This window comes from Harpia harpyja, chromosome 10, assembly GCF_026419915.1.
Source record: "Harpia harpyja isolate bHarHar1 chromosome 10, bHarHar1 primary haplotype, whole genome shotgun sequence".
Taxonomy (NCBI): Eukaryota; Metazoa; Chordata; class Aves; order Accipitriformes; family Accipitridae; genus Harpia; species Harpia harpyja.
The window spans coordinates 3,471,153-3,494,568 of record NC_068949.1 but is presented as its reverse complement, the minus strand read 5'-3'; the positions used below and the strand labels follow the sequence as shown (position 1 = coordinate 3,494,568).

General features: G+C 39.6%; 1 protein-coding gene and 1 long non-coding RNA gene across 4 annotated transcripts in view; one reads left to right on the top strand and one right to left on the bottom strand.

The window, feature by feature from the left end:
• CTNNA3 (catenin alpha 3) overlaps positions 1–8,081 on the top strand; it is a 568,565-nt gene extending 560,484 nt beyond the window's left edge. For all 3 annotated transcript variants that reach the window (XM_052799302.1, XM_052799303.1, XM_052799300.1), the window contains one exon: positions 7,042–8,081. In XM_052799302.1, the coding sequence (XP_052655262.1) occupies positions 7,042–7,329 (288 nt within the window). In that variant the 3' untranslated portion in view covers positions 7,330–8,081. The remainder of the gene's footprint in view (positions 1–7,041) is intronic.
• Positions 8,082–11,663: 3,582 nt separating this feature from the next.
• LOC128147415 (uncharacterized) overlaps positions 11,664–23,416 on the bottom strand; it is a 45,786-nt gene continuing 34,033 nt past the window's right edge. Inside the window, exons 2-3 of the long non-coding RNA XR_008237017.1 lie at positions 14,231–14,442; positions 11,664–11,772 (exon numbers count right to left, since the gene is read on the bottom strand). This is a non-coding gene — a long non-coding RNA (uncharacterized LOC128147415). The remainder of the gene's footprint in view (positions 11,773–14,230; positions 14,443–23,416) is intronic.

Sequence of the window (23,416 nt, the reverse complement as noted above, 5' to 3'; positions counted from 1 at the left end):
TCCAACTCTTGAACATTTTCCTGTGCTTTCTTGAACACCCATCTTCTGGTCTCACTGTTACACTAGGATCTCCATTTTCATTAAAATGAAATTGTTGGTGGAGAAGAAACTGCAGAAATGTAAACATCATCCTTGGCTCAGAAAACAAGGCAAGTAACTAGTGATAAAATCCTGGCCCAGGCCAAGGAAAACTCCAATGTCTTCAACAGTCAGGATTTCACTCTTAAGAATTTACCTGTTTGGATTGTTCTGCTACTTCTAATCTTAAGGGATTAAATCACTTTATTTTATATAGCAACCTTAGTGAAAGAACCCTAAAATAATTCACAACAGCAAATTGTTACACATAGTAAAAAAAGTGGGGAAAAAAATGAAAAGCACAATGTGATTAAGTATTCCTTACCTTAAATGCAGCACTACTTAGAAGCTCACTACTCTTCATAGAAATGTGGAATTCATCTTATTTTCAGAAGTAGTTGTCAAAGAAATAAAAATTCAGTCTTAGTCTTTTGGTATACCGTAACAAAGAAAATTTGCTTCTAGGAATGTATGTAAACCTAGCGGTTCAATTGAGATAAATTTTTAATACCTGACCTTGTTTCCAAAAGAATTTTAAGTTCAGACTTCAAACACTGATTAAAGAACTGTGTGTTTGATACTCAGTTCTTAGTTTTCATCTGTATGAAAGTCTGGTTGAACTGTAAATAGGACTTGGGAGATTGTAAACAGCCAATTGATAAATCTGTGCTCAAACAGTAAAACAGCAGTTCCCTGCAAAAAAATCTATGCTCACAGCAGACCAATCAAGAGTATCACAACTGGGGTTCTAGCAGACTGGCACGTTATGTATCAAGAAGTGTTTTGTGAGTATTGTTTTGCGCAGTCTCTTGTACAGCTTTATTCCAGAGGGCAGTTGTCTGCTACTTCTTAATGTCAGACAGACAGCGTCTGCAGATCTATGCAAAGAATGTGAGTGGGAGACTGACTTCACGTGCTTTGAGAATAAGGAAATTCTGTATTTGATTAACTGCTACAGAAACAACTCGTACTGACACATGACAAGGCAAGCATTCCTAGTACACTGAACAGAAAATACTTTGACAGAGAAAGAGTTTCTTCAAATTCTAACTTAGAATTCTCTTAATCATTCTAAATAGTAGGCAAAAATAAAAGACCATATCAGTTATTACATTGTTAAACTCCTTATAGTAATGGATTGCTACTACTGCCAAGACATGAAGTTATTTTACAAAAATGTGAAAAACACAATGCATGTAAACAAATTGAAAATGAAGTTTCAAAATTCAGTTTTTTCCGAACTCCCTTCAGCTTTGTTATTCAATGGAGAGATTGCTTACTTGCACACAGGACTCATTACAGAACAGGAATGGAAGCGCTGGAGATGAGAGTGTCGATTTGAGCATAAGTGCTGCCAGTCTGGGTTTTGGTGGAGGAGGGATTTGGGTGATTGTTTTTTAATTACTGTCTTCAGGTCTCTATCTTCTGTGTTTCAGCACAATGTGAAGTTAGAGTGGTTACAGAATCATTCTGTATTCCTTTTGCAATGGCAACAATGTACTAATGCTCATAGGACAGATGACCTATTTAAACGAGGAAAGGTATGGCAAGGGATGCTTTTCCTAAATCCTTTAATGAATTACTGTCTTCACTGATGCAGTCAGACCTGTGAAATGTGGAGCCTGGAACGTTGTGTCTCCATGGAAAGTGCCAAAAGAGGAAAAGTAGGAGTCAAGCAAAAATAAACAGCTTTTAGTTTGGGGTTGGTTAGTTGGTTTGTTTTGCTAGTGAATCTTTATGTACCACTTGCTACACACTGAAGAGTTTGCAGCTACATCTCTCTAAATGAAATGAACTTAAATGCTCAATGAATATTTTACCAATCTTTCATTTATGCCAAGTTTCATTTCATCAGTTTTCCTAGATATAAAACCTTGAAGAGCCTGCTGAATATCTGAGATAAAAGCATCCAAGTGAAGCAGTCCTTGAGTACATTAGATTTATAGAAGAACAATAGATTTACACCAAACTCTGTACTGTTACTGGCATCGAAGTATAAAAAGAGCTGCTCTCTGGAGACAAAAGATTAAATGTATGGCCTGATTCTTACTATCTGTAAGATGTCCAAAAACATCTTCTAAAAGCTTCTCCAAAATTTTGAATGCAGTTAAGAAATACACCCCCCCCCCCCCCCCCCCCAATAACCACATTTTCTGTATAGAAGTAAGACTAGTGTGAGATGCACCCAGAAAACTGAGGGGGAACGTGAACACTAAGGCACAGCAAATAACACGAGTAGCCTAAAGGGCAGCATTAAGTCTCCCTGTATTTCATTGCCTATGCAGAGATGCCAAGAGCAAAGTAAAACTAATGGTGATTGCTGCCTGTCCTGACATACACCACCCCCCACCACCACCGCCCCCCACCACCACCACTATGGTACCTGCAGCAAAACCCCTAATTTAAAGAGCCTTAGTAGTAGACAGATCATCTGCTTTTCAGCAGGGAGGCACACAGCCAGCTCTTTTTTATATATTTTTTTTTTAGGTATCTTTCTGCAAGCCTGTCATTTGTATCTCAGGGCATCTTTTGTAGAGCTTAAATAATACGGCAGAGGTTCAGTTCCTCTGGCATGGCAAGGGGGCAGTGGTATTCAGCCACTTCAGTTTGGTACAGGTGTACAATTGGGTTTATAATTCAGTCTTCAGATTTTTAGCATTTAAAACGCCAGAGTTGATAGGTGTCCCCTCCCCAGATTGCATGTCAAACTATGAGGCTAACAAGCCACATACTGGTTTGTAATTGCAAACCATCTCATCAAAATTAGAGACCCATGAAGTTTATTTTATTATTTGTTTATAGTAGATATATATGATTATAGTTTAAGAAATAAAAACACAGTTTTCTTGATCACAGTGGTGTGGTGAAGGAGCTGTGGACTGTTCCACAGCCACAGCCGTTTTGTGAAAGGAGCTACAGATGCCAGAATGAGGTGATAACTAACCGTTACATTTCCCAGGAGAGGAAAGGCAAGTTATAATGGTCTCCTAAAAGGATTCCACTTCATTATCCGTATTTCACAGTATAAACTAGAGTCACAATAAAAACTAGATGAGGTTTTGGACAACCTTTATCCTGCCTGGATGCTGGTACCAATTTCTTCTAGAAGCTTTTTTCCTTCCATGTGAACAGATTTTTTTTTTTTTTTTTCTCCCCACTCCTGGAGCAGCAGTCACTAGACCTGCCACTGACATCCCAGCCCAGCTTGCTGCCCAGCCTGCCATCCTCCTAGTGTGGCTCTAACTCCAGGCAACTTTAAAAAAGTGGAAGGATTACAGACACTGAAGTCACCAAGAAACTTCAGGGAAAAAAAACCCTGCCCCTTAGCCCATACACCTGCCATAGAACCAAAACTATCTTCTCTTTTACCCCCTCTGGCACACAGCAGCTTCATAATGGTATTACTACACAGCCAATGCTAGAAAAGTGAGTGTGTATGATGCCACCAATATTGACCGTTGAGGAGGGTGTGTGTACGTGTGAAGATTATTCAAAGCTCTTAAGAAGCTGTCAGGATCATGGTGATGTCAGCTGTTCCAGAAAACAACAGATAATTAAAATTTTGTGTGTGTATGTGTGTCTGTGTATAATTAATCCTCTTGTTAGCATGAAAGAAAACAGGTCATGGGAAACTTTTATCTTTCTCTCCTCAGTCCTTCTAACCAAGTAATATATATTGTGACGCTGAGTATTCAGCAGTTTGAAATTTGGACAGGATGTCAGTTCATTTGCCAGTGAGCTAATGCTACAACACTAGTTGGCCTTCCTAGGAAAAGGGATATGCTGGGACTGACGACGTATCAGGAGTGTAATGACAAGGCCTCTGAGCAGAACACCTTACTGATAGCCTGGAAGTTTATAAAATGTTTGGTTTAAAAGCAGCATTGGAAATAAGCTTTAGGCCTGGAGGTCACCACATGCTTTGAATTTCATGTCAAATTGTATCACAAAAACTATGTTGTACTGCTTAACCTAGCAGAGTGCCTCGGCAGTCTGCTGCCCTAAAGTTCAGTTTATAAATCACAGGCCCAAATTCCTTGCTGCAGCAAGGAATGAACTTTAGAGGCCTTTACTTTTAGAGGGAAATTTTTACACTTTTTCTTGGAGTGTAGAGATAATTTCAGTTTGCTATCACACATATGTGTGCATTCAACCAGGCCTCTAAGTATTTTAACTTGGGGGCGGAGCGAGGGGGGTAGAATTAGTAAGGGGTTTTTGGCACTTCTGGAGAGAAGCAGTAGACGTGATATTAACCGGAGGGTTTTTCTGCCAGTTCAGAGGCATTTCCAAATTGCAACTAAATCCAGCCCACTGGCTGCATTTTTATTACTGCCTGATTTGCATTTGTGTGTATGTGTATCAAATGTGCAAAATCAACTTGCAGACAGACAGTAACACTCCTCACCTGATCTTCATTTGACCTGGCAAAGGGGAGAAGACCTTGAACCTTTCCTAATGACTCAGTTTGCAAATCTGCATGTTGCAAAAGACTGTGCAGTTAGGCTGGATGACAAAGTGCAAGATCATTCTCCCACTAAAACCGATGGCCCTTTTAGAGAACTGACTTCATTGCTTTTACAGAAGACAAGTGTTTCAACAAAGAGGATGTTTAGAAGTTGAAATGTAGTCTCTCCAGTTATATGGAGTAATTCTACTATTTTTACATCCAAACCATAGTGGGCTTTCCTAGTGTTGACATATATGCAAGTGACAAATATTGCTGAACAATGTGCTTGGAGCATGGAAGTGTGTGCACGCACACGCACACACATACTCTCTAGAAAGTAGACTGTCTTGCATTTGAAGTTTATATATTGTCCTAAAAGCAATATTATTCTCATCCTGGCACACTGATGTAAATTCGGCTTTTAACACTCCTCTTCCCTGTTGGGGGAGGACGTCATAAGGCAGCAGGCAGCTCAGGTAGAATTTATTTATTTAAATAATACTTTTAACAAAAAAATATTTTAAATAAATAGTAACTGTAAGTATTAAATACTAAATAATATTTAAATAATAAATATGTAAAATAGGGCTTTCTTGAAGGTATTCAGACTGGAGATTCCTTTCCAAATTGAAATTGTCAGCCTTGTAATTAAATAGGAGTGTGGTGTCATCTCTCAAGATAAAAAGCTACTCATTTAGGTCACTGAGGTGATTTATGCCCAGTATTTGTCCCTAGCAGTTCTTTGGTGCACTATGACCACAGCAAAGATCCCTGAAGTTACTCTGAATAATAATACCTGAAGGCAGCCTTTATTTCAAGCAAATAAATCCAAAAGAAATCTAATGGTAACAAAAAGCAGTGTGGTCAAAATGAAATATGGCATCACTCAGCTGTTAACTGACCCTGTCAACAGAAAAGTTTCCCATATGACCAAACATAAAATCATAAACAAACATTTCACCTAAAATGGTATAATTTTTTCCTGTTTGACTGCACTGGATGTGTGGTGATACCTTCTGAAGTGCCTGGGGTGGCATACAATGCCTAACATTACCCACAGCTGTAGCAAACGTACACAGAGCAATTCTCTGCTCTTGGATTTTAAGACCACAAGACATGGAAGGACACCCCCCCCCCCCCCCCCGCCAGCAGGTCCTCCCCTTTTGTGTGTTGTCCCTATTACTTCTGAAAGGATGAGCCCGAGCCTTATCAGTCTGTGTTTTGAGAACACGAGAAATGAAGAAAAAGAAAAATGCTTTTACTCATTTCCAAGGGCTGAAGTAATACTGATGGCCAATTACAGGCATCACTTACTTCTTTTGCCAGTGTTGGCCTCCTGTCAAATACTTGCACTTGTTCTTGCTTTTGTCAAGCCACAGCCTCTGAGATCATAGCTCTCCCCATCAGAGCAGTAACTCTGTTCTGCAAACAGTCTGCTTGAAATCTCTTTCTGGAGCACATCATTGGACCACATTGGTGCCTACAGTTTGAGATTAAGATTCACTGGGGAGGGTTAACACAGAATAAAATGCCTCTACTCAATACACATCATAGGATCATTTTTGCCATTTGCACAGTGCAACTAGCCTCTAGCTAGGCTGCCGAAGTCCTTGGGGCTGAGGAGGTGACTAAGCCAGTGAAGCGTCCCCAGCGCTCTCTGCTTTCAGCCCACAGACACTGTGCAGCCCGCAGGCCTCCAAGGTATGAAGGGAGCAGTGCAATCAGTGAGTTTGCTTGTATTGCACTGCAGAGCCAACTCCCTTGTTAAAGCTGTCATTTTTGTTCCAGTTAGCAGATTTTCAGTTAGAATTAAATGCACTATTTCCTATTTCCATGCGTATTGATGGAAAAATGCCTTTGCTTTAACGCTTGTATGCCTATGTAGTATGCTGTTGAAGATGGTAGTAGGTGATAGGGATTAGTTTGTTATGCAGTCTGCCTTTGGTTGGCACTCCTTAAGCAGTTTGAGAGGCCACACAGTCACTGCAATTTCTGTGTGCTATCCCACTCAATTACCCTTAAAAATCTTAGCCACTGAGACTAGGTTCAGCAGCTCTGACGAAGCCAGCTACTTCACAGTATCCCAGCATTGCTCAGAAGCAGGTGTGGGAGCCTGGAATGCGACAGGAGCAGCTGGAGACTTTGCCTAGTGCTGATACCAAGGAAGTAACAGGTCACATTTTCATAGCTCTTCTTTGAGTTGGTTTCATTACCCATGAGTAGTAATTGCAATGAGACGCTGCAGACAAGCATAATGAATTCACATTTTAAAAAAAGAAAACAACAAACGTTATCTACCTAAGCATTTATAGTCCACCAGCACAAATTTCTGTGTATCACTTTAAGTCTGAGCAGTGGAACATGAATACAATGATCAAACACACCAAGAGGAAAACAAAGAAATAAGGGTTTGGTATGGTAGTCTTTCTTACTTTTTAACCGTTGTTTATTCCTGAGCATATTGTGATTAAAAGCAGACCAGCTTCCTAGGCTAATGTTTCTGTTTCTTACTACAGTTGGATAGCGTCACTTCACTAATTCAGGCTGCCAAAAATTTAATGAATGCTGTGGTGCAGACAGTGAAGATGTCCTATATTGCATCCACAAAGATTATCAAGATTCAGAGTCCTACTGGCCCACGACATCCTGTTGTGATGTGGAGAATGAAGGCTCCAGAGAAGAAGCCCCTAATTAAAAGAGAGAAGCCAGAAGAAATCTATGCAGCTGTCAGAAAAGGTTCTGCAAAGAAGAGAATCCATCCTGTTCAAGTCATGAGTGAATTTAGAGGCAGAGAAATAGTCTAATATTCTGCCACTTTTTGTGTTCCTATCTTGAATTTCTGATTATTTTCATCTTTTCCCCCATTTATTTAATAATTATATGTTAATGTTTTGCTTTTTTCTAAATCTGTAAGATAACACTTGCTTAAATTATTTGAAAATGCTGTTGGATTAATTAGAAGCACACAGTTGAAAAAAATACCCATTCTCTTGCAGTGACAAACTATCATGTCTTTATACTGGCATGTTTTCAGCAGAGCACTTTGAGTGATACATTATGGGACTGTGCTGTAGTTGGAAACGAGGATGCAATGTGCAAACCTGCCCAAAGTCCCGCTGCATTCACTAGGCTTAGGCATTCCTTCACCAGCGATGAATGAGGCCAATACTAAACTGCATGTATCTTATGACATACAGCTCTTCAAACATTATGCTGTTGGGCCAGATCCTTTATCAGCATCATTACACCGTGATCAAATCAGCTGGACTGCTTGATGGTAGCTGAGACCCTGGGCCCTCAACTTGTATCATCTCGATTGAAAGATCTAAAGATCTCCCCTCGTCCAAGGCCCAGCCTTGGAAATGTAAGTTTGAAAATGTATGATGAAACACAGAAAGTGTTGTAACAACATAGATGTAATAATGCAATAAAAAAAGCATTGACTGCAACACAGCAGTAATAATAGCTTTTCAAAAGGCCTTTTGAAACATTAACATTAATCTGTGTTCTGCTTCCTACTCTATTCTGTGAGCTGTAATAAATCTGCTGACTGTTACATTTGGAAGTTCAGATAAATCAGATATTAACAATAAAAAACTTTTCTAATCACTGCACAAAAGAACAAATATGAAATAAATCACTATTCTGAGATCAGTGGGTGAACTACACATATCTTGAATCTTAGGAATGATGAGATTTTTTGCAAGGTAACTGTAGAGATTTAAATTACTTCTCTTATGACAGTGAAGTCCTAAGTGCAGGACTGTGCTGGTAAGTGACTTGCTAAATGGCTGCACTGTATCTCAAAGTATGTAATGAAGATAAGTGCTGTTAGTGCGTGATCACCCCTAGGCTTCTGTAAGATACTTGGATAAAGAAACTTTTTCTAAACCTGTTTGAATCCAAAATCCACTTGGACTGACTTTATTTTTTTTTTAAGAATCTAACCTGTCTTCCCTGCCATGTCACTGAGTTTTCCCAGATGACACTTGTTACTCAAGATGTCTTTGCTTGGCAATTAAGAAGATCCTTTGGCATGTTTTTTGTACTTGCTAAGGTGAAAGGGCTCCCTCAAATGCCAGAACTTTGTGATGTGTCATTGACTGCCATTATGAGGCAGCTCCAGACTATGGGCTGCTGCTCCATGTCATTTACTGCCATGTTTTGCACAGCAGTGCACCTGCCTAGCACAATGTGGGCAGCAAAAAGAACCATAAACTGTGTTTTTCCTCTTGGGGGCACTCTCTAAGTTCAGGACTGGAGCGGTATAATTTCTAGGCTGTTGGTTAAGAAACCCCATGAAACCTATAGTGATCATGAATTGAAAATTTTACAGATCACTATTCCCCCTTCGCTAACTTTACTGTCTGTTAAATGAAACAAAAAGGGAAGTTTGGAAGAAAAATTACTTCTTCCCAACTCAGATTCCCTCCAGCACGTTTGCACCAAGATCTTAGTAACACGTACAAGTCTTTGCTCGTCCCCTTAGGGCTACAGAGTGGGAATCAGCTAACAGTCGAGTATAGCTGGCAGAGCTAATAGAGAGCAAGTCATATAACCTACTTCCAGTAGGTCTGCTGGCAGACTGAGCAGAGCTGAGATAAAGATTCTGTATGGTATGGAGATCAGGAGAGTGTACATTATTGTCACACCGTAAAGCCAAAATCTCCACATAGTATTTCATGTTCTGGCCCACCCCCTCAGACTACCTCCTCCCCCAGCAAGGTTCAGGTCCAGGAGCCAGCAGGTAAGTTGACATAACCTTGTTTTGGGGAGGTGTTACTCTCTTAATAAATTCTCATGTCTCTGGGTTACACCTTTGATATAGGTCACCTTGACATCAAATGTTTGTAACTAATGTCTTGTTATCACATTATTAATAAAAAGCATGTACACCACTGAGAAGACATCTTTATAGTGTTGTGGGATTTATTTTTTTTTTAATGTGTCTCCTTATTGGTCTCCAACACTAGTGAACACCCAGTTCAAAAGCCTGCCAGGTTTGCTTATAGGAATGCCAGCCTTCCAGCACACTAAGTGTACTTTATTAGTCTGGTTTAAGTGAGAGTTTTTCTTGCATTAGTATCACTAAAGCACAGTTGATTGCTTGATTTAATGCTCCTTCCTGCAGTGCTAGTCACTACTCTCTTCTCCTGGCCATAGTCGATAGCCAGTTTGATCTCAACTTCCAATGCTATTCCTATTACATAGGAATTTATTAGGCAAAAACCAACCCTCTAAATGAACAAGAAAATCAAAACCTACTGCTGGTTTTTGAGAAGAGCCAAAAGAATTGTTAATTGTATCTAGACTTCTTTTTCCTGGTTAGAGTTCAAACCCAAGCGAAAAACATAACAAGGTGAAGTTTATTCCTGCCTAAGGAGGCAGGGGGATAAGAAACAAGTCCTGAAGATGTAAAGAGCCCAGTGTATTAGCTCATTACGCCCCTCAGCAGGTCTGTGAAGCAGGGAACCACCACTTCTATGCTGCTATTAACAATGCTGAAGGAGGATGTGCTGCTCAGTAAGTTTTATTGAAAAACAGTACTCAGTTCATCCTGAAATCTACTCAGTCCTTCTTAGCCCCAGTTTTCAGACTATAATTTTTCAATCCATTGCTGCTTCTCCCTGTGTTTGCATGATGTCCATAGCGTATCAGTGTGTCACTTGAAAACTGTGCTCTTAGCTGCAGCTTTGCAAGGCTTTCTCACCTCAGCAGCTCAGATTATTTCATTATCTTGCCATGTCCTCTCCCCATTACTGCATTACGGAGCAAAGTATGATGGACAACTGAAGGCAATTTTATTTAAAAAAATTCAGTGGAGCACTAAAAAATGAGATAGATGATCGTATTTTTCATTGTTGAGGCACATTAGTACCAGAGGACACATTCACACCATTTCCACGAATCCCAAAGCTGTTGGTTTGGTTGTTTTTTTTTTTTTAACAAACTTAAGGTTGTGTCACTCTGCTCTCACTGCTGATGTTGTTTCCTTTAGTATTTAGTGATCCTAATTTGTAAGCAGCAGCTTCTGTCACTACAGATTGTGCTGAGCATAGTTTGCAGTTTGTCCCAATTACTTCATTATTGTCTTAAGTGAGCGAGCCATTCCTGGTAAGTAAAAGTAATGAAAGTCCTCTCATCTCTTGGGCCCTCAAGAAAGTGTAAAACAACGTGTCCCTCTACTTCTGCCCACCCCTGGAGCTCTGCTCTTGTGCACGCTAAAAACTGTTCTGACGTAACAAATTAGCTTTTTTTTTTTTGAGGAAAAGGTGGGGAACAGATGTGGTAACTCTCTCTGCACTTACACCAATGTTATTTTTCCCCTCACTGTTAACCTGGTATCACTTGGGAAGCTCTATAGTTGCATCTCTACTGAAGAACATGACAAAGCAACCTGACATCATGCAGGTCTGATGTTCCAGATGGTTTTAAAAGGTCTTCAGCTCTCTTGAAAAGGTATTTTGTGTTACTTATTTCCTGTGAGCCCACAATTGAAGTGTTTAAGAAAAATGTGTTTATGCAGCAAGTTGTTTAATGAGCTTTTAGAAATTTTCTTTATGAAGAAAGTACTTCTAAGTCTTTACCAGTAGTAGACAGTAAAATTCTATGTGGTCATACCCGCTATTTTTGCTTCCAGGTCCTACTTATCCCTTGTGTACTGCTCTTGGTTAAATTTTGGGGACTTGCCTGTATATTTGGCTCAGGAAATGAGGAGGTAAATAAAACCCTATTCCCTCAGGTTGGATTTCAAAACAAAACAAAAAAAACCCAAAACCAAAACAAATGCCCTGCATTGGAAGAGACAGAGAGGGACTGGTATGTGTGTGTATGCAGGAGAGGAAAGAAGTCTTGGGCCCTGGAGTGAGGAAAGAAGTGAGGGTGGTAAGCAGGGGTGGTACTTTTGGCAGAGGACGTGGAAGTGATTGAAACTCCAGAGATAGAAGGGCTTGATAAAATGGTGCTGCCCATCTTGGTCTTGTACCTGAGATCAGCACTTTGGCTTCAGAAAGTGAATGGTGCCTGTCCTCTGCCTCCTGGCCTTGCAGCTAACCCCCTGAATCCCAAAAGCCTTGAAAAGTGCCATTTACCTCTGTCATCCTCCCTGTCCTCCCTGTCCCTGCCAGCAGCTCTTGGTGGTCACTTGAGGCACAAGTGACTCTCCCCAGCCCTCTTCTGGGCTCCTGCCTCCATTCTCCACTCTCCACAGAGTCTCCTCTGCATCCCATTGAATTTTGCCTGTAACACTGAGGTAGCTCTGGTTATACACAACTGTTAATAAACCACTTTGTCTCTAATAACCCACTAAAACCGCTTGGGTGCTGGGAAGAAAAAGTTAATATAACAAAAGCAGTCATCTGAAATTGTCCAACAGAGCGCAATTTAGGACCGTATTAGTAGATTAATTAAATAATTAAAGCTCAAGCAGATGATGCTATACACTTCATTTTTGTTTTATCTGAGAGACCATTAGAACTGGCTTACTCCTTCTCCTAAGATGGTTAGTGGGCTTGGTTTTTTCTGCAGAACTACTTCTTAAAGAAAATGCAGTAGCACTGTTGATGAGAAAATCTTATGGATTTTGTGTCGTACACTGGAAGTGGTATTGCTGCAATGAAAAATACCACTTTTCAATTAATAAACTGCAACTCTGTGGAAACTTTCTTGGGATAAAGAGAAACAAAATATATCCAAAGCAGAAATGGCTTAAGAGTTATGTAAAAACAAACCAGGAAAATGCTTCAAAGTCCCTGGTGTTTACCGTCAACAGCAGAAACTTGCTGCTACAGTCAAAGGAGTTGAAAGCTGAGGGGCTAATTTTTGACTCCAGCATATAAGAAATAGTTAAGATGAAAGCTTGCAGTGCAAGAGATGGATCTAGCAATTTTATTTTTAAGGAGTTTTTTACAGTGTAGGAAATATTCATGTTCTGCTTCCTGATGGTGAAAATGATTGCATTTAAGCAGGCTGGAGAATACAGAGATGCCTTGTCATGCAGGATGATGTTTCCTCTGGACTCTCAGTCTTATATCAGCCTGGCCATTTTAGAGCCATTGACTTTGCTGCTGTAGTTCTCAATTGTTTTTACACAAGACAGCAAATGATTGAACAGCAGCTGAAAATAGCCATGTAGCTCATTAGCTGTGGGGTAGACTGTGCCTTTTTGGCACTGCTCTTTCAGGGAGGCAGGGCAGCAGGATGTTAAGGGAGCTGGTGCTGACTGCTCCAGCAAGCCTGCCGGTAGGTATTTTTGTCTGTTTAGTTTCCAGAGCTCCCTTATTAGATGGAAACACAGTAGGAAATTGCTCCCACACTTTCAAAATACAGAACGGACCACCATGCTCTGTTTGCCCAACTAGCCAGCATGGCTGAGGGGATGGGAGAAAGGAAGAAAACTAACTTTTCTGTGTTTTTTTCAGCTTCTCTAGTGGAGCAAGACCATCATTCAAAAGAATGATTTCTCCAGGAAAGCAGAATTTCCCTGGAGTCAAGGCTTTACCAGGATCAAGAAAAAAAACAGCAAGAGGCTGTTTTATGCCTTCCACTCCCTCTATGAACCCAATCTAGTCCTCTGTTTTCTCTGTCCTAAACTTGCTGTTAATTGCAGATTATCCAAGTATAAATTTTGCATTATTTACCCAGCTGTTATTTTATAGCAACTGATGCACATACTGGAAGCCTTCCTAACAGTAAGTTGCACTGATGAATTGTTCCATATTACTTATTTTTATTTGAGGTACTAAGGACCTCACCCAGCAAGCTGCAAAGCCCAAACCCTCAGTGATGTCTCTCAGAGCTTGGATAGGCAGCAACCAGGAGAAGGAGGCAGCAAACCATTCCTACTGCTACTTGTGTAAATATTTTGAGTGCAAAAATGTTGTGTGGTTTGTACCATATTCCTCTGCTCAGTAGTGACCGCTACGCAGTCCTAACTAAGGCCTCTTCTGGAGGAAAGGGAACAGCACTACAGACATAATGATGTATAGAGATGGTAACTAGTCACACATGAAGATTCAAGCTGTCATGGCAGGCTACCTATTTAATCACCAGCAGCTGAGCTCCTGCACATTTGGGATGTGGCTGCTTTTACAGCTTTCTGTATTTTGCCCTTTACGGTCAGGTGTGGGAATAGGTTTGCTTGGACTTAACACCTTTCATTATTGTTCATTATGGGACATGCTGTAACCACACTGTGCAGACTGTGTGTCCTTCAGAGGAGCCAGAGCTCATGATGTTCAGGAATTCAATTGGGAGTGGGTCCTCAATGGCTCCACAGGGGTGCTTGGCTTGCTTGTCTGCAAGGTTAGCCAAGAAAGGAGGAGGGGAGCCACTGAATCCCTTCCCCACAGCATCCTAGTATTATTTGTATGCAGTGACCAAGTAACCCACCTGTCCTATTCCCTTCTGATCCACCTTTTAATTTCTATCTATCCTATTTTTGTATTGTTTTGATATCTATGCTCTCCCTCAGCATTGGCTTCCTGTCTTCTGTCCTGGACACTGCAACTTCTTTAAACAAAAAGACAGTGTAAAGGTTTTCTGCACCTCCACCCCTATTTCCCAAGATCCTGTTTCACTTCATCTTCTTCTCAAAACACCACAACAAAAGAACAAGGAGAAAGTGTGTGGCCAGCTCAGCAGCCAAGCTAAATCAGCACAGCTATTTTGAGTTCAGTGGTAAAATATCCCCTTGACAGTAGTTACTGTAGTCCTTCCTCTGTAGCAGCTCTCTGAAAATGTTATCCCTCACTCAGGCTGGCTAAGACCGATCAGTCACCTTGAAGTTTGCTTTTGAACAGGTAGAAAGCACGCCACCAGTAAAGAGATATGCTCCCCCAAAGAAAATATGTCTTCCTTGCCCTTTCCTCTTGCTGCATTTCAAACAACTTGTCTTTATTTAGACATGTCGGGGCCAACTTTAAAATACCAAAATACAAAATATGAAGGTTATTAATACAGCAATCCAAAGGGCAAAGAGCTTATTGGTAGTATGAGCTACTGAGTCATGTGGGTGGTGATGGCACATCTTCAAGCACTCTATTATCATAATGCCTGGGCTGAAGACTCCATTAATTTTCTGCATCACCAACAGCTGAGGACCAAAGCTGACAGCCAATAATACATGAGTCCAGTGTAAGCCAAATACATGCACAAACAAACTTTCCCATCACCTCCTAAAATATTAACAGACGAATATAACAGATCGGAAAATATGCGGCAAAAGACGGAATACAAAGAGAATTGTTCCTAAGTATAAGAGTCCTTATAATATTGTTTTTCAGAAACATTGTATTTCAGCTTCCAAGCAGCTGTACATTTATCTTTTTCACTACTAAGTGAATTCTGAGGGTCTGAATGTGCTAAAATATATTCACGTACTTTGATTCTTCAAGGTATCAAAGGAGAGAAAGTGGGCAGCTCTTCCTGTGTTTTTGCTTAAGGTACATAGCACATGGAATGCATCTCCCCCACCAGTGACTTATGCATTAAGAGATGCATGTCATTCTGTGAAGGGATTTCTGTGAATTAATTTTGGTTGGCTGCCTATCGGATAAAACAGTATGGGGTTTTTTGTTAACAAAAGCATGTTCAGCCATATTTTAAATGGAACAATTTACAAGAGATCTTTAAAAAGCCCATTTTCTGGCCAAATCTTAATTTTCTTAATCCAGAAACTTTGTGCCCTGATGCTGCAATCTCTTTTCCCTTAAACAAGGCATCATCTAAAGAAGAATGGTTATCCAACTACATCTAGCTATGAGACCCACACTTTGGTACAGAATTCGCCACCAAGTATTTGAAAGTTCCAGAGTTTATTTCCAATGCAGAAGGACTGGAAAAGCTACTAAAAACTTAAAGACTACAATTTAGGACTTCTTTTGAAAACTAATTAAATCTTATTATCATTGGTATTTGACTTTTATATAAACAGACTTAAGAAAAACTTGAAAGGAACATACAATATGCTACCTAGACAATGGATTGGATAATGGACAACTTACTAAACCAGGCATCATGCCAAGTTATTAGATAGCATACGGTAGACTTCTCACTTCTTTGTTGGTTTTTTTTGACAGATTCATGTAGTTTGTTGTAATGAGAAATGGAATTACTCATTTCAGATGTAGTATTCCCTATAATATGCAAATGTTGGGTAAGATACTGAGTAAGCGTGGGCAAACTTTGGCTGAAATACCTTTTTTTTTTTTTTGAAACAATAATGTAGCCTTTGGTGTGGCCACCAAATTGACAGCTACTAGTATGTGGTCAGACTAACAGTAACATGCTTTACCCTCCAACACAAACTAATATAACATACCTCATCACATTTTATCACAGTAAGCATAAGCAATGATTCCCACTGAAAAGAACTCTCATGGATCTGCCAGTATTGCAAACAATATCATTAAGCCTGTGCTTAAATGATCTGTTTGGCAGGCCTGGTCTTATGACTGTATGAAAGTGCTTTGCTGAATCAAAGCCATGCTCCTGGCACATTTAGGTCAACAACCTATCTCAGGAATCAGCAAGGCATGGTTACTAAGAGAAACATTTATTACCCAAAAGTTATATGGATTATTACAGGGAGTATAAATGTGAAAATAAAATGGTAGTTTATGACTGAGATTTCACTCCTGGCAAACGGCTCCGATGGCACATTTCACCTTACAGGGAAGCTCCACTACTTTACATATGGACTGTACACATGCCACAAATTTCATACAGAAATAAACACAAATAGAGGAAGACCACATGCACACACTGCAAACCATTTGCCACTAATCTGATTGCCTTAATGCTTAGCTGATCTTTGCCCTGGCCTGACAGAAAAATGCCTCTCTTTCACTATTATTTACCTATTTGTAGAATTATATAATTTACTTATTTATTATATATGTTATGTATAGTAGAATACATATTAGTAATGATTACTATAATACATTAATAAAATATTAGTAACATACAATAAATGTAATTATTTTACATAATAAATATAGTTATAAAGATATTTTTCTATAATTACATAATATTTAGCTATTGATAAACTAAAGTTGTTAGAATTAATAGCCAGTACTATCGGAAGTACGGGAATGCTGCACCTTAGCATTTCCATATTCAGCCTCAATTTTCTGCTTTTGAAATAATCTGACAAAAAAAAAAATCAGCTGCAGCTTATGGCAAAAGTATAGCAACTGCATCTAGTCAGTCGGAAAGGACAAGAGGAAATGGCCTCAAGTTGTGGCAGGGGAGGTTTAGATTGGATATTAGGAAAAATTTCTTTACTGAAAGGGTTGTCAGGCATTGGAACAGGCTGCCCAGGGAAGTGGTGGAGTCACCATGCCTGGAGGTGTTCAAAAAGCGCGTAGACAAGGCACTTCAGGACATGGTTTTGTGGGCATGGTTGATGGTTGGACTCAATGATCTTAAAGGTGTCTTCCAACCTAAACGATTCTATGATAAAGTAAACTGGAACCTAAAACCCCAGCAATTAAAAACAGAACACAAAATAAGTATGTCTACAAACCTCTGATGAGTTTGAATAGGATATTCACATATGGTAAAATATAAAAAAGTGAAACAAGACAACTTTTTGGCTAATGATGAGCTCTATTTTTACTGAAATCATCTTTGTCTAGCTGCAAACATTACACAAGCCAATATAATTTCAAGTCAAATAGGTGTTATGTCAACAAGAATGACTAAGATGCTTCACTTGCCCCAGTGTCCTATCCTCTGCCTATTCTTCCTTATTTTCCCCCCAGAAGAACCTCTTGTTCTCAGGGCTCTGGAAGGAATGTAGCATGTACAAATGTACTAACATTGCAGCAAGTGTATCCAGTTATTATGAATTAAACCCATGATCTGGGCTAAAAATAAATAGGGTGTAGGCAACCCTGTTACTGGAATGAAATTCAAGACTCAAATCTGCCAAACTATTCTGTGTTCATTCCCCATGTCCCAGGCTCTTCTCTATTCTATTTTGCTTTTTTAGCTTGTATGTAAGACACTGCCTGTCACTAGGTATTACTAGATATAGATTTCACAATATAATGGGTTCAGTTTGTGATCGAAACAAACATTTGATTTTTTGGAAATGTGGTCACAAACCAGACTCTGTTATAATACCTTGGAGCCTGATGTCTAATGAACGCCAAGCTTTAATTGACAAGTCTCATCTTCCCCTCATTCAAGTACCTCTAATAATTCCAGCTGGTGTGCCACCTGGTCTCACCATCACCCTCCTGCTACTTCGCTTGCAACTGTCGTCTTGAGTTTCCACTGCTGGCCACACTTCCTCTTCCAAGTCACTTTTAGCAGCCTTAACTCTTAAGCGTGGAGCCTATGGTCTAGGAGAATACTTGGTTAAGTTCATACATCCCCCAGCAGCCGTATGTGGATGCCAATAGCGATCTCTAGTCTTCTCCATGCTGCTGCTAGGTACTGCTGAAAATATTTTTGCATGTGTATTGGTTGGGTTTGTGTGGCAGGGTTTTAATAGCAGGGTAGGGGCTACAGGGTAACAAATTGGTAACAAATTCCGCCCCCCCCCAAGTCAAGTCTGTTTTGCCTGTGACCCTAAGCGGTGAGTGTTCTCTCCCTGTCCTTGTCTCAACCCACAAGCCTTTCGTTATATTTTCTCCTTCCCATCCCACCGGGCAGGAGGAGTGAGCGAGCGGCCTCGTAGTGCTTTGTTGCCGGCTGGGCTTAAACCGTGACAGCATGAGAGAACGCATTACCCATTTCTGAGCTGAGGGAAAAAAAAGATAGAAGGAGGGAAAATGACATTTACATAACATGGAAAACTTCCAGTTTATAATTTCATTGTAAAGTCAGCATTTCCCAAGGGGGCAGAAAAAAGTGCTATTTTTCTCCAGAAAGGCCTCGGGAGTTTCTTTGTATGGAGTTCCTACACATGGCCAGCTTGTACTCAACACTTTGCAGCTACCAATTATCAGTACACAGTAAGGATTTTGAAAGTAACCACCAAACACCTTCCTAAGTAAGTTCACTTCTCATTCATTGAATTGCTCTCTAAAGATGGGATTCAGGGGACACACTGCTTGTTCACTGAGGAAAAAGGCAGTATTAGGACTCTGACACATCTGTAAGTACTGGGTAACAAATACCCTAACAGGCCAACCTGCCAGAAGCAGATAAGCTGGGACAGCAGTCAGATCACTTTGCAGTGGTTTTAATACTGCTTTTATACAAGTCCGATATTTACCTGAACCCTATCCCTGCCTCTGGAGTGAAAGGTCTTTCTCCCTCCTGTCAAATCCATATGACCCTGCCCTGCTCATGCCCTCCCACTTTTCTAACCTGGCAGAAGCAGATAGATAGAAATTCCCCATATTTTTTCAACGCATCTTTTTTCCCTTATGGCTAGATCTTCATAAATAAATGATCCATTGACCAGCTTCTACCACAGCCTTAGCCTAATTGTAATCATTCACAACACTTCTACCCTGGCAGTAAGACTCCAACTTTCTTTTTTTACTGAAGTGGCAAGCTGTTTCAGCAACCTGTGTTAATTACCCACTGTAATGCCCAAAGATTCTGATATCTAAAGGGAGAATAAAAGAGGGACTAGTAGCAAAATACTAAAGAATTAATGCAGCACACACAGAAGAGCCTACAAAAAACTCAGAACCTTAGACTGCAAACAGAGCGGGGTATACTTGTAAAGTCAACAAACTAATTGCAGCGGCCAAAGGCTTCTCCTCTGATTTTGCGAAACACAATGTGATTTATCAACAGCAACAGTATTTTCTTGTTTAGGAAAAGGTTACCTTATTTTTTTAAAGCTCCCATCCTTAAACTTGTGTGCTCTGGAACAGATGGCAAACCGCATGTCATAAAACAAGAATTTTAGACAGAAGAGAGACAAACCCCAAGTTTTCTCCTTTAAAAACAGGAATTCTTCACTGAACTCCTGAAGCCACTGCACTGCAATCCCTTATTACATAAGCTAGTCTGACAGGGTCTCAAATAAATCAGCTATCTCCTGAGAATTACATTAAAAAAGAGGATAATATGAAGTATCAAAAAGACCTCAGCCACCTCTCTGTCACTGCTTACTTCTGTAGCTGTCTCTTGAGTTTTAGGGACATTGGTTTCAATATTCTGTGATCACTGAAGTCTAGCTCTTCCCAGAAGCGCAGTGACCATCAGATTTTTATTTTTTTTAATTCTTCCTGCATCTCAGAGGGAGCCATTTTATTTCTCTCTCACCCATATAGGTAAGCAACGTAACTGATACGCAACACTGCAGGGCAATTCCAAGAAACAGCTGGCAGGAAAAAAAAGGCCATTGCCTATTGCACTCCATCAAAATGATAATAGGTTGTAGGCAATCTTTCCAAGATCTCTTGTGCCAAGCAACCTACTGTGAGCAGACCCAGTTTATTTCATGAGAGGAAAGCCGTTCCTCTAGCAGACTGTGATACGTTATAATCTTACCATGTTTCTCTAACACGTGTTTAGGAAGATTATTTCATCTGAAAGGAGCTTTCAAGATGTTACTGCCTGCCTGAAGTAAGCAGGAGAAGGAAGAGAGGTGACTGAAAGAATGCCTCCTCCTGCAGCATGGGAATGTTCTGTGTGTCAGAGGTGCAGAACTTACAGAGCGGAGCTTCCCTCCAGCCTCCCACCTCTGCACAGCTGACCCCAGGCTGGTCTGATTTCCAGGAGCAGGAAGGCACTAAAGGGCTCACCCCATGGGGTGACCACCCGAGGGGGATGTCCCCCCAGCTTTCAGGGCAGCACACACTCCAAAATAACTGTATCATCTCCCAGGAATAGAATAATTGAATGGGAATGGGACAACTGTGGTCATATTTCATTACAGAAGAGTAAAATATAGATCATAACAAGGATTATATTAAATGCACGGCAACAAAACAAAGCCAGTATTTATGTACTCTATTTCAAAATCGAGACAATTTTACTTCATATTTTGCTGGGCCACCTAAGCAGCAGGCCATGTCTTGCTTCCTGAGTAGTGATGACTTTCTGTAGCATAGTATGCATTATTCAGAGGAACGGATTTGGAACAGCTAGACTGTAAGTATATAACCCTACAAACATTTAAACTGCTGTGTTTTGGTAGTGATGAATTAGTTTAGTATGAATTTATACAAAGTACAGACAAGAATGAAATATTTGGACAAATCTTTTATGCACACGACTTTATCTGGACTGACATCATCTTCCATAATTTTGTTATATTTTATTGAAGAAAACTGAAACATTTGAAGACTCAGATAAATGAATTATTAAACCCAGTTGAACTTTTTTCTTCCAATTATTTGCCATATTGAAAGAGTGATTTTTATAATAGAATTGGACGTAATGAAATTTGTAAAATGAGAAATTGAAATTAATTAAAAACATTGATTTTTCCACTAAAGATGCATTTTCTCTTGACATCTCTTTCACTTTTTTCACTATCTTAGCGGGATCACTAAGTACCATATTCAGAAGGCACCTGGCATCTCCAAAGCAAAAGAAATTGATTTTTGTACTAGCATGGCAGTACAGTAGCAAAACTGCAATTTTTATTCACCATATTCTGTTTAATACTGTTGGAGGAGGGAGACATTTGAATGAATATGTCTTTGTGTACGTGTGTGTGTTCTGTCCACATCCACATATTTTGAAGTTAATAAGGCTGTACAAAGAATAAATGGACCTATGGTAGTTTTTATGGATAATTTTTAATATGCCTACCTTCTAGATACGTTTTATTGTTTAGCAAGGTTTTGCATTGAAGCTCCATAATTTTTGTCCAGAATACAATATATAATTTGAGACTCTTGTCTCAGTTTCTTACATATATAACCTCAGGAAAGTCACTTGGCCTTTCTGAGAATTATTATAAAGTAACACAAGTGGTGTAATTATAAAATGTATGTAATTAATTTCTGTAAAGCAATTCAAATCAAATGTAAAGGGTAAAGCAGAATAATAATTGATTTTGACATTGCAACCAGTTTTTACTGGATGTGTTTACCCCCTATGTCAGCACCTTAAAAAGCAAATTTCTTTTTTTTCTGCCTGCATATAGGAAACTGTTTTATTCTCCATAGTTCTCCGTGAAAGTTAGTATTCACCCCACTGTTGCTGGGATGCCTTAACTATTGACTACTGTAACTAAGCACTATGAAATCATATTATCACCAAGCTCATTTTTCCAGCTCTCCCCATAATTAAATGAACTTTATTCAATACACAGTGCTTCACACACATACAAACAACAGAAGAGAAGCAGCCACATAGAACTTATTTCAGCTTAAGAACAGCCACATATAAAACAAAACCCTTAGATGAAAGTCCCTCATGACAGAAAGTAAGATACAATGATTGACAAGCTTAATGTGATGTGGAAGGCCTGCATACTCTGATGATTAACTGATGACTGGAGAACAAGTGAAATGCTCTTAAAGTGAAGAGTAAATTCTGAGCAATATAGAAGAATAAACTGCAATAGAAAAATGAAACTCTGGCCTGTTTTGAGGATGGAGAAGCAGCAGAGGGAGATGGCAGGAATTCAAAGTAATTAGTGTTTAGAAAGAGATTTGAATTTGCTTGTTAAGTATACTGAGGAAATGCTCCATTTGTTAAAGATTCCATACCTTCACCCCTATAGTTAGCTAACAAATATTCAGCACCACCAAAGCTAGAATTAAAGAGGTACTGCAACATAGGAAAAAAGTGAACTAAGATTAGAAAAAGCAGGTTTCTTAATATCATAATGAAATTAATAAACTAAAAAAAAAAGACTTGGCAATTCACACAGAGATAAATGCACATAAGAAACTTCCCTAGGAAGTTGCAAACTTTAATGTCTTTGGGCCACTGGTGATTTGCTTCATTCAAGCTAAGTTCCTAGTGAAAGCACGTGGAGTTTTGCTGCAGTATAAAGTGCAGGAATGGTACATGATTTATCTGTGGTAATTAAAAAATGCGTAAGTTGATTTATAATGGAACAGTTGGATTCTCTACGGTGAGAAGGAAGGTAAAATACAGAAGATAGTATGTGAAGGCTGTTAAGTGAGGCCAGTAAAGATGGGAACAGTTATCTTAGATGCTAGGGACATCGAAGATCTTGTTTGCATGCCAGTAGTGTAACAGTTGGTATTTTTGTGAGTGGATATATGGAAGGCTAACCAATTGCATGACAATCAGAAAACAAACCAGAAAAATTCAAAGTTGCCTTGAAAAAAATCATTGTGCCAATGCTTTCAATGCTATTGTGCCCCGTGAAATACATTGCTGATGGTGAGCTTGTCCAACTACTTGGAAGGACTTGTTAAGCAAGTCCTCTGTCTTTGGTCTTCAAGAGACCAAACAATGAGTGACACTGAAAATATACTTCTGGAAGAGGTCTTCTAGTTAAAGCGTGGCTCCTCCTTCAGGATATTTCATATTGTCATTCATAAAACTTGGTAAAAAACTATAGAAAAAGGAAAAAGTAAGAAGGACTTTTGTGTTAATCCTAAAGCAACTCTGACTTCATACCTTGGTGGCAGCTGTACAGAGCAACATCAACAAATATGGGTTTTGCTTCTTATTTATTTATATGATAAAGCAGTAGAGAGCCTGCCTGGGACCTCCTGGGAGACCACAAACTGGAGCAACAGGTAGAATGCTTGAACAGGAAGAAACTGGGCAAATGGTAGAGGGGGAATGGACAATTAACACTGATCCATGTCTGAAGAACAAGGGAAAATTTCTGAGAAGTTTGGATAAACCGTATTTGTGGTCAAAGCTTTCTGGCATTAAGTTTTCAAATCATATAAAATTAATTAGTCAATAAAACCTTTAAGATAAACTCCAAGTTTCATGCCTGTGTAGCCCCTCTGCTGCAGGATACATGACACACTGCTG